The 12090-nt window shown below is 36.1% G+C and overlaps 1 protein-coding gene across 1 annotated transcript; it reads right to left on the bottom strand.

Moving 5' to 3' along the window:
• Positions 1-3025: 3025 nt before the first annotated feature.
• Positions 3026-12090, bottom strand: LOC104897091 (ribonuclease TUDOR 2). Its single transcript, XM_010683912.4, has 17 exons — positions 11763-12090; positions 11075-11238; positions 10453-10527; positions 10205-10318; positions 9939-10034; positions 9491-9697; positions 9171-9386; positions 8972-9079; positions 8408-8578; positions 8122-8322; positions 7674-8030; positions 7273-7503; positions 6974-7162; positions 6812-6892; positions 6263-6457; positions 5660-6040; positions 3026-3606 (listed from the first exon to the last, which is right to left on the bottom strand). Exons 2-17 carry the CDS (start codon positions 11219-11221, stop codon positions 3415-3417), a joined length of 2961 nt encoding a protein of 986 aa, XP_010682214.2. The 5' UTR covers positions 11222-11238; positions 11763-12090; the 3' UTR covers positions 3026-3414.

Genomic DNA, 12090 nt, shown 5'->3' with positions numbered 1-12090 from the left:
AATGAATCTTAAGTGTGTTTAGCTAGCAGCTCGAAAGTGCGGGCTGTTACATAACCTCCTTTGTTCATATTAGTAACCTTATTTATTCATACCATATCATACCAGTATTCTCATTTGTTCATATGAGTAACCTTAAAATAATGTTGCAGTAACCTCATTTAATCTTATGAGTAACCTTGTTTAACCTTATGAATAACCTCGTTTAATCATACTAGTAAGCACATTTATTTATACGAGTAACCTCATTTAATCATACGAGTAACCACAATTGTTCATACAAGTAACCCCCTATTTATTAATACGAGCTAGTACCCTTATTAGTTTATAAAGACTAATCATATTTATTCATACCAGTAACCCCATTTAATCATATGAGTAACCTCGTTTTGTTCACATAAGTAACCCCATTTTATTTGCATCAGTAACCCTAATTGTACATACAAGTAACCCCCACTTATTAATACGAGTAACCTCATTCGTTCAACATGAGTAAGTCATTTATTCATACTAGTAACCCTATTTAATCATATGAGTAACCTCATTTTGTTCACATAAGTAACCCTATTTTATTCGTATCAGTAACCCCAATTGTTCATACAAGCAATCCCCACTTATTAATAAGAGTAATTTCATTCGTTCATAAGGAATAACCCAATTTAAGCATACTACTAAACTCATTTAATTATATGAGTAACCCTATATATTCACATAGGTAATCTCATTTTGCTTATAAGAGTAACCACATTTCTTTATAGGAATGACACCCTTTTATTGTTAAAAGTAACCACATACTCATACAAGTAACTCCATTTGGTCATAAGAGTAACTCCATCAGTTCATAAGAGTAACTCCATCTATTCATAAAGGTTTGTGCATAAGGGCAACTTCAAAAGGTCATATCTCACAGCACACTTAATATTTTTGAAAGATTCAAGTTGGAGATGAAGATTTGGCTCGATAGCTTTCCAACGCATGGTCAAAAGCTTGATTTTGATGAGAAACGAGTGAGATATGACTATTTGAAAATGAGCTGACGCGCTGACAAGGTGTCGCGTGCAGCCACACCTGTAATTTCGCGTGTGGCCGGCCACACGTACGCAAGACGCACTGAATTGGTTAAAGAGTTTTCAATGAGCAAACAAAAGTACGTAGAATGGTAGAATTCCGTACGAGTAAATATTAACCTTTCTTGTAAGGGTGAATTAAAGTTAGAGTTTTTTGTCAGAGACAATCTTTTATAGGATTCGATTAATCAAAATCTAAAAGTCTAACAAATGGAAAAATTAAGAATATTTAATTTTCTTTAGGAGTTATAACATATTGTGATTATCTTTAGAATTTTTCAAAGACTTTTAATATGATTCTGCGTATTTTAAGAGTTATGCTATGTTTGGGAACATAAGCTGAAATAGAATTGAAACTAATAAGGTAGCTGAAAGGAGCTCAACTGATAAGGTAGTTCAAATTTTAGCAACTTAAATTGAGATGCTATATTTGTTAGTAACTCAATTTCAGTCAATTTTTGAGCTTGAATTTTATTTAAACTCTTATCCCAAACACGACTATTTATTTTAGGTGACTTAAACTTTTAGCACCTACTCTTTTAAGACGACTTAATATGTTGCCAAGCAGAACCTTACTTTCAGGCCTATCATGAGCTAATGTATGTGCTTGTAAGAATTACTTTTTCTATATTTGTAAATAGGCCTTAATTATAAATAAGGTCCTTGGGTATTATTAGCCCAATATCAAATGATCTCATTTTTTAAAAAAAAAAAATATATTTGATCCAAATTAGTCGATCACAAATCGGATAGGTCATATGAGACTTAGCGGAATTTGGATAAGATTAACCTCAAAATATACAAACAAAATTTATTTTAGATTGGATAGGACTTGACTAAATTCAAATCGAAAATAAAAATCATACCCCTACTTGCTTTATCCTCCTTATTATGCTCTTTTTTTGATTGGCTCCTTATTATGCTCTTAAATGTGTGTGCTTTTGCTTGTTTGAGGTGGAGTCTCAAAGATGTGAAATATATATATATAAATAAATAAATAAATATATATATATATATATAATATATATTATATATATATATATATATATATATATTTATATTTAAATGTAGAAATAATAATATAACTATGTCGTATCTTATTAAACTTTTTTTCAATTTGTATATTCATAATACAATGTCCATACTTTTACTCAAACATAATTCAAATATTGAGGATGAAACGTGTGGATTGAGTTTCATAGAGCATAAAACATTGCATGCTGAACTTTTAAATAACGGTGACAGAATTTCGATTTATACATCTCGTTAAAGTAACTTTTTATGGGTGCTCTTAGTTGACAAGAAAGTTAAACTTGTTTAGAGAAGTCTTTTCTCAAGAATGTGTCTTAATTGATTTGAAGTGGCAAAGATAGGACAGATAGTTAGCAGTAGAGTTAAACTCAGAGGTCGTCTGGTTCAAGATATGAAATGGAAATAAAATGAAAACAAATAAAAAAGGAAAATTATAATAAAAATGGTTGTAGTTATCAAGTGTTTAATTCAAGTCATATAATGGTAATGGAATGGTAACTATTACCACAAACTAATGAATTTTGTTACTCGAGGGGGAGAGGGAAGTAACAGAATGAGAAAGTCCATTACCACCAAGTAATGGAATGAATTGGTGAATGGTTGAACCAAACATGAATAAAAAAAATCGATAATTGATTCCATTTCTTGAAGCTTAAAAATAATGAACCAAACGAGCTCTAATAGTGGTCTATTTCAGAGGGAAATTATTTTTCTATGAGAAGCGAGAATCGTCCTAGATTATGAGTTTTGGTAGTTCTTTTTCTTTGATAAGTCTACATATTATTTATTTTATGATAGAAACCATTGTAGTTGTATTACAAAGATGTAAATAAAATTGTAATGTAGTATTGCTCAACCAGACGAATCCCTACTCGCTTGTGTATTTCCATGGTTAAAACTTTCACACAAGTGACAGCACTATTCCAAAATAGAAAACGTTTTTTGTAGTATATAAAAAATGGTACAAAATTTAACACTAGTGAGAAAATTGTCAGCGCAGCCTCTCTACATAGAGGTAAAGCGCTCAGGAAAGCTCCGACACTTTTTATTCAAGTATTGAGAGGTGAGGAAAGGAGAGGGGTGGCGAGGGGAGGACTGGAGGAGGGGGCAGTGTGCACTAAACTGTCCAAAAGTCCTTAAGAGAAAATTTATAACATAAGGGAGAAAAAAAATAACAAAATTGGCAACCACTAAAAAACGAACTGAGTAGTTTAATTTAAGACTTTGATTTTCCTCTTCTCTATTCTCTTGTACTCCGGAAGATTTGGTCACGCCCTATCGCTAAACCATGGGTTAACAGACTGCCAGTTGACGTCGCTCAACGCTTACCAGCAACTTTCTTTGAAGGTAGAGGAGCAGTATCTTCGTCATCAGACTGTATGTCTCCATACTGCCACATTCCACTGCGGCTTTTCTTCGCCTCTTCCTGGAATTCTTCCAGGTTATCGATGGCAGATTTCCTCTCCTTCGTGTCCCACTTTTTAAGTTTTTCTAATCTAGCAAGTCCAACCTGCAGTATTATAACCAAGGAGAAAGCTGAGTAAAAATAAAGTAACAGCCCAGAAACAAGATTTACTCATGAGAGCAAAATCCTCCTGCTAAGAGAGGCAGACATCATATCAAGGCAGAAAAGATAAATTCTCAAACATCAACAAAGATTTTAAAGGTCCTTGTATCCAAAAGAAAGCCTTCATCGGTAGATGGTATAAGTCCCAGATAGCTTGAATAAGCAGATGATACAAGTCCCGGATAGCTTAAATTGGCAGATGATACAAGTCCCGGAGTGTGCTTAAATACGCAGATCCACAGATGAATTTGGTAGACCGCATACCATTTTTCTCTGGAAATTGGCCAAGTCATTTCCATTACAGGGGTCGCGAGAGGAGGGGTTGATAATTCACCCTCAAATTATCATCCAAATTTTCAGATGACAAGATAACCCCATTCAATATAGATAAACAAGGAGTCGGGGAAGAAAAAGGCAGAAATGTAAATTAAAAAAGGCATCGGTGAGCAGGTAACCTTGATATAGCTGCCAAAAAAGGTAACCTATACAGTAATATTTGTTTTTGAGATTTGGCAAACCGGCAGTTAGGATTGGGTTCGATGCAATTCAACTCGATTTAGGTCATATTGGGCCATTAGGGGAATAGACAGTCTTTGGTTCAAGTTACTTCAATTTTGGGTCAATGACGATCTCCATGAATCTGGTAAACGTTGATTTATTCCAAAGAATCAATTGAAATACCACAAAGCTGCATTTACATAATAAAGACCTAGAATTCCAAAAGAACAAGCTAAAATCTACTTCACAATAGGTATAACCAAAAACCTATTACATCAACTTACCCCCATAAAGATAGTATCAAGTTCGAACTAATAACTCTAATTCCAAATCCCGACTTCGAAATATGGAGACTGCTCATACAAGCAAAAAAATTCTCAAAAAAAATCCTAATCATGACTCCATAATAATTACTAGCAATAAGAGCCAGAATGGCACAAATTGTAGTTTGCAACAATTCAGCCTGGATCTGGTCAATTTTGGTTATGAATCAAAATTAAACAACTTGTTTGAGTAATTAAGGTATGGTTCAAACTTCAAAAGTAAATGAAGAGAACAATGGCATTGTCAAGGATCAGTCTAATTATAGTTGATTCTTTTTCTCTAGCAAAAAGTTGGGGGACAGTGGGGGGAATCACTTCGCGCTCTCTATTTGTATTGCAATTACTGGATAATATTCAGTATTTTTCCTCAAAAGTACTATACAATGACATTGTAAAGGATCAATGTAGTTATAGTCATCAATTTTCTTTAGTAAAATTAGAAACTACGATTCGTTTTGTGCTCACTAATCTTTTCATTATGTTACCTCAAAAGCATTTTCTGAGGCATCACTTCAACTCCCTTAGTTTAAACCATCCTCCCTCCTAGGCCCTCCTTACTACTACTCCGTCCCATAAATATAGTGCTTATGTTCCTTTTTGGGTGCCCAAAATGTTGTGTGTATTTTATTTTTATCAATTTATTTGGACTAAATTATTCTCAATCTTTACACAAATTTTCCAAAATACCTTACCTTTTCTTTTAAAATATGTGTCTCAATTTATTGTTTTAGACCATTCCAAGGAATATTTATTGTTTTTTGATTTTTTTTTGAAGGAAAAAAAAACTAAGGGAGTAGTAGTAGTTCCAAGACAAAAGTACTTTATTAAAAAAAAAAATTTTTTGAGCTCCTACTACTCCGTCCACTCTCCTTAATTCCCGTGCAAGAAAAGAAGTAAGCACTATATTATGCAACGGAGGGAGTATAAAATAGAGATGGGTGATTCCCCTCCTCTCACACCAGAAACAAAAGTAGTTGGCAGTTTGGCACCAGTCCACCACTAGGCCTCATTTCCCAATTTACCCCCCCCCCCCAAGCCCAAGCCCACCCTGTAGTAGTGTAGCATTTCATGAACAATTTTAACAGCTGCATGTTCTCCAAAAAAGCATGGTCCAAGGCTGAAGAGAAAAACTCATAGAGATTAATTCAAAACAAAATTAAGAAGCATAATTATACCTTCAACATCGCAGCATTGATGCTTGAACTGGCTTCCACGTCAACCAAGGTCACAAGGAGAACTGTGCCACTTCCTTGACCTTTAGATTTTCCTCCAGATGTATCTTTTTCCTCAATCATGGCCCTAAATTCTCGGGAACTGTCAAGAGTGAGCTCACTCAGATACTCAGCAGCTTCTTGTCCGTAATCTTCCTCTAAACTTGGGATCTTTACAAATGCAAGACTGCAGAGCTGAGCTAATCCAGGTACAGAATTAACTGAAGGAGGTAGAGGCCGCAGACGGCTGTAGGGGAGTACTTCTTGATTACCATAATCAATATAGAAAACTTCAAACTCATCTTTTGGGGATTGAACACTGCCACCACGGGGTACATTCACAATCTATCGTAACAGCAAAGGAAACTCGGCATTAAAAGATTAAACAATCAAATGTGATTGAGCAATGCCAACATAAGGCACATTCATAATCTATCATAGCAAACACTGAACAAATCCAAGCATCAAATGTTTAAAATGCAAACTAAGTTAATGTTTTGTTAACATTAAATATGACACAATTTTTATTAAACCATAACTGAAGAACCAAATTGTTGCTTCACTTACCATCGCTCTGTTCCATGAATTATCTGCAGTGAATTGAGCAAGAACCAGGTCACCCTTCTTGGGGTTAAAGCTGCTGATATCAGGACCATCGCCAATGTCCAGGGAGGCAAGCTGTGCCTGAATGGAAGCAACCACCTGGTCGCCAACTGTTTGAACATAGAACTTGCCGCCACTAAGGACTTCAGTAACGACCACCTAGTTATATGTAAACGTTGGTAAATAACATATGGTCAGCTTTTCTATCCAACAAAATACATATTTACTTCATCTTTCTTAGTTGTACCATAGTGATTTTTGACACTGTTCACATATCTCATTTTGACTGTCTTTCATTATTTATACATAAGGAAAAGCATAGTAACATGGAATCTTGCTAGATTCGCTTCATTATCTAGTTTCATAAAATAAACTTCTTCTAGTTTCTACTTATACATAATTGAAGATATTAATGCTCAAATTTGTGCGCCGGCAAACATGCCAAGGCCTCTGGCTACACTTAGAAAAACATAGGTACCATTATAACATGATAATGTAAACAAGCCAGACTACCTTTAGAACTTCCTTCTGTCGGCTTTCAGGGACTGATGATCCATTAGCAACTTCTTGTCCTTCGACATAATTCTCCCATATCTGCAAGGAGCCAGTAATTGGTTAAAAGAGACATTAAGAATAATATAATAAAAAGAAGGGAAAATTTTACGCATTGCTGACCTTCAGCTTCTGGCGTTTGGCAGACTCCTCAGCTTGAGCAAGGAGATGAGCATCTGGTATATGATCTGTACCAAAAGAGGTCTGGAACTTTGCAAGGCCAGCTTCTAGTAAAACTGAAGCCATATTCTTCTTAGATTCCCAAAGGGATCCTAAGAAAGTTCCGGTTCTATCCACATTCTCTACTTCAATCTGATTTTTCGAGGGAAACCAATGAATCAGAAATTATGGCATAAGGAAGCAAGTACTCTAGTTTGTTGGATGCCAGGAGCTAGTAACAACTCAGAAAAGATGTATGTTACCTCAACATCTCTCTGCATTATTTTCCTCCTCATCAATGCAATTGCTTCCTCTGAATAGTTTTCACCTCGTCCAGGACACCTCACACCAGAAAAGGAAAATGCTAAACTACAAGTGACCTTGGGAATTAGCAGCTTGAACCGATGGCCACTGAGTACATATTCCACAATGGCAGGAAGTCTCCTATTTCGTTGCAGAAATGGCAAGAATTCCTTGGCTTTCTTTGCTGAAGCCTGTAAATTTTTATACCAAAATGAATACCCATTTATGATGAATTATTTCAAGAAAAATGCAGCAACAAAAATGAAATACAGGAAGCAAACAAAAGGTAGGCAACAGGGGTGCCCCATATAAAGGGCATAAAGGTCATGAAAGGGACAGAGCAAAATAGACCATTACTCACAGTGGTGAGGTCTTGAATGTGGTTCGAGGGAGAAGAACCACCATGGATCCCTTTCTTGCTAGCTCTTGCTTTCGCTTCAGCTGCTAGAAGTGCATCGTAGTAATTGGATCTCTCTTCAAAGTCTCTATGTGGTACAACATTGGCAAGTCCACGACTAACCAACAATTCAGCAACATTGTATCCAACTTCCTGACTGCCAGCTGATGGAACTGATGTAGCATCACCTCCTTGACCCTTTGATTGAGCAATCAGGAATGCAGTTCCGAAATCCATGACCCTAAATTCGGTTGATGTAGCTGCATTTTCAGTTACACCACCAAGGGGAACTTTTCTCGAGTACTCCATAGAAACATTTACCTGTGTTATTACAAAGAACCTAGTAATTAGACTTGGATTTTATTGATCTCACTACCTTGCACAATAATTAAACTCCTAGGATGTGGGATACCTGACGGCCAATTAGCTTTTGGCGGAGGAACTCCTTTGCCTCACGAGCAAATGGCTCAGGTACATTATCGCTCCTCCGTGGATTACCCAGCTTGGGTGCTTTTATGCTAGAGAGATTGACCCTTCTCTCTGCCGATGGACTACCAAATGGCTCAGCATCATCTGCAACGACAATACAGTCTCCACTAACAATCTCAACCACCTGATATCACAAAACACTTAGGCAATTGCACAAAAGTAATTTGCAAAGATAATAATATCACATGACAACGCTATTATCCTGTTACCTTTCCGGTAAAATTTTGGTCATGAATTGCTTTTGAATTTGTAGCAGGGGGTACATAGTTGGTCCACATCCTGATTCGCTTCTTCTTTGCCTCAAGCTCTGCTGTTTTCAATTCTTTGCGCTCCTTTTCTTCCAAAGATCTTGCACTCCACTCAAGGTATTTAGCTAAGCCCTGCATGTTAATATGCATAGGCAGTGAATAAGAAATGTTCAGCTGATACTGCCAACACATATGTGCTGCAACAGATTATGTTGAAGCAAATACATTAACGAGTATCATTTTTCAACAAACACTAGAAACCTAACACAAGAGATACTCTTCTCACTCAAACCGGAACACAGCAAATGATTATCTATGATTATGGCCATTTTATAACTAACATAAAAACATTTTAGTGCATCTCGCATTATACCTGATAATATAAAATTTCAACTTGTACGGTGTGCAAAAAGGCACCCACCGCAACGGTATTACAGAAACCAATTGATATAAAGTACAGAAGAAAAGCACCCTTGCATGCAGCGCCAAACAGAAACCTTTTGATTTTTTGCCAGATATACTTACGTTTTTCACCAACTCCAAGGCCAGATTCTTTGCTTCACCACCATCATCATAATAAACTGAACCAACCAGGTTTCCATATTTGTCCTGGGCCTCAAGGACAATGCGTACCTGTTCATGGAGCGAAATTAAAGATTCAAATTCAGACATAAAGAGCATCAACCACTGACATAATCACATAACACAAGGACAAGTGTTTTACATCTCTATGAAGTGTATGTATTTCCGTGAAGTGCTTTGCTTCCCTTCCAAAGGGTTCTGGATCTACTTCCACACCCACTGCAGCAGAAGCAGTAAGTTTCTGTGCTGAGGTCATCTGGGCACGAGGTTCAGTAGCAGTTTCTCCATTGGATCCATCTGCACTCACTTCGGCTTCTAGAACTCTCTCTGGAGCTGGTTTCCTTCCCATTGATGGACACTAGTCACCATGAAGATAAAATAACATTAGAGCCCACACTCCAGGAAAACCCTAGCATCCAAATTTAGCACCACGAAGAAATGAAAAGTTAGCTATCATCATACCTGGACTCCAGCCACGAAAACCTGAACATACTGAAACTCGGGGAGCAAGTAGGCTCGCACTGCGCTTCCAATACGAACCTGCTCCACAATTGCTTGCATTGACCTTCCCTTGTTTTCGGATATTAAAGCCGCAGCGTCAAAATTATCAGATCCACCCATGGCAGAAGGAGGTAAATTTCTGATGGAAGCCTCTGAAGCACCTGGCACCTGTACAGAACAAAGATTGATCTTAATACATACCAATTCATGCAATTCCATTAGAATTAATAAGATAAACTTGAATTGATTTATAAGCGACTAAGTGAGCAATAACTGCATAAACGCATCTTAGTAATTATACATGTTGCGCGGAACATGTTTATGACCAACAACACAGCCTCTGTGTTGTTATGCAATGCAGCACAGAACATTTATATTAGAGCATCAAACTACAAAGCTTGAGATCTACCTTGCTCCACTTGCCTAAACCTTGCTGCTTTGCTTGTTCCTCAAGTTGCTGCAACTCGGCCAATTCAGCGTTTGCTTCACCTTTCTGTTCCTTTACCTATTTTTACACAATCAACAGAAACAAACACATCTAAAAATGATGGATCATTTTACCAAGGGAAAAAATATTACAGACGTAATTGATACACTCAGAACTTTACACTCCGAATCAAATTAAAGAACACCCAAAAAATACGCAGAAAAGAAGTAAAAATGTATAAAGCACACCTTTGCCCAGCCTTGTGAAACCACCAATTTAGCCACATTAGTGTTTCCATTAAGTATCACAGTAGAAAACTCTCTCCCTGTTTGTGCAGTACTATCCTTTTTGAAAATTACCTCCTAAAGTCATACACAGGAAGCTTCCAAAGTTAGAAGTTAGGCAACTAATTTCTGATTTATTTGACAGGGAGATAAACGATGCAGACAGTCACCAAACAATGTAAGAAATATACGGAAGAAGAAAAAAAGCACACCTTTCCAATGCAGAGTTTCCTCAAATACTCTCTGCTCTCCCATGCAAAGGGCTCGTCATCTGAATCTCTTCGAGCCTATTACGAGACAAGAGATACCTCACATTAAGAATTGTCAAACATAAGGTGCTAGTAATCATTTAAGCTGGCAAACCTAAAATTTACTTAGAAGATCCAGGTGACTCGAAAACGACCATAGAGCAACATATAGCTAAATGGATTAAGAGCAAGACGCTAAATTAAATAAAGAATTACTGCTGATAAGCACAATACCAGGAGAAATTACCAAGTGACATATGAATAGTGCATATTACAATGGCAATCTCGTTATTATGACAAAAAGAAAAGGGAGAAAAACTATCCAAAAGACCCCTATTATTCGAGAAATCCCTAAAAAACCCATAACTTTACCCAAAATTACATAAAATTCCCCAGTGATATACTACTATTCACATACCACCGTTATAATTTAGGACAACCTCATAATAGGCGACAGATGCAATTTTGGTGACGTGAAAAAGAATAAATACAAGAAATTAACCACAAAAAAAGTTCCAAGGAATCGAATAAAGAAGAATTTACCAAAATTAGAAAACAAAAAAAAAAGTAAAAGAAAATTACATACCAGTCTAGGAGCCATGATATGTGACAAAGTGACAGTCTTTTCCATTGGAACAACATCTCCCTTGCTCATATTCATCACCACCAAACTATCACCAGAAGGAACACCCTTCACCATACCCCTAAACCATTTTTCCGGGGCGGCCGCCATCGCCAACTCACTCGGATCTATATAAAACATATATATTGTCATAAAATCATTCGTCGAAATCGCCAAAATCATATTCATCAATCAAAATCAGCATCTCAAAAACACAATTTAGCATTCAAATAATCAGATCGAACACTCAATTCATCATGCATGAGGAATTTAACCAAATTCAACCAAATTTAACCAAATTTAACCAAATTTAACCAAATTAAACTCAAACTAACAAAACTATAACAAATTCTCAGCTGTTAAAATTGCATGATATATATTATTACAATCAAATGATCAAGCGCATTGCTGAAGAAATTAATATTTTCAGAAACAAAAAAAAAAACCTCAGCTACATATTGTTAGATCCATCAAAGTGACACTAAATACAAATCAAATTAAACCTCTAGAAAATCATACAAAAATAAACAATCATAATCACAACTATTCAAGATATTCAGAATTTAATTTCAAAAAACAACATTATCTTCTTCAGTTTCAGATCCTACTGACAACGAAATTAAAATCAAATTGAACAAACAAACAAACAAACCTCAAAATCGATCGAGAGAGAATCCGAGGCCTGAAACAAAAATTCCGATCTAAATTTGAATAAATAAATAAAAAACGAACTGAGATCGAACAATTCGAGCAGAAAAAAAAAACGAAGAGAGAGAAAGAGAATGAGAAAATAAAAAGAGTGAGATCTACTGAGAGAAGAAGAAAGAGCCTCGACGGCTACGCCTCGGAACTATTTATATATCCCAAAAATAACTCAAAAATAAATCAAAAAAAAAAACTAAAACAGGGGGAGAAGGAGATGATGGCAAAGAGAAGGGGTTTTAGAGGAGAGAGAAAATATCGAGACAAAAAAAACGTGG

The sequence above is a fragment of the Beta vulgaris genome, chromosome 6 (assembly GCF_026745355.1).
Source record: "Beta vulgaris subsp. vulgaris cultivar EL10 chromosome 6, EL10.2, whole genome shotgun sequence".
Classification (NCBI taxonomy): domain Eukaryota; kingdom Viridiplantae; phylum Streptophyta; class Magnoliopsida; order Caryophyllales; family Amaranthaceae; genus Beta; species Beta vulgaris.
This window is presented reverse-complemented; position numbering and strand designations above follow the sequence as displayed.

Bases quoted from the DNA above. Each gene is read 5' to 3' on its own strand.
- LOC104897091 (XM_010683912.4), bottom strand. From the start codon at position 11,221: ATGGCGGCCGCCCCGGAAAAATGGTTTAGGGGTATGGTGAAGGGTGTT. The intron at 8,323-8,407 runs GTAACAGGATAA...TTGTGATATCAG, and splicing joins ACCAAAATTTTACCGGAAAG to GTGGTTGAGATTGTTAGTGG. The intron at 7,504-7,673 runs GTGAGTAATGGT...AAAAATTTACAG, and splicing joins ACATTCAAGACCTCACCACT to GCTTCAGCAAAGAAAGCCAA.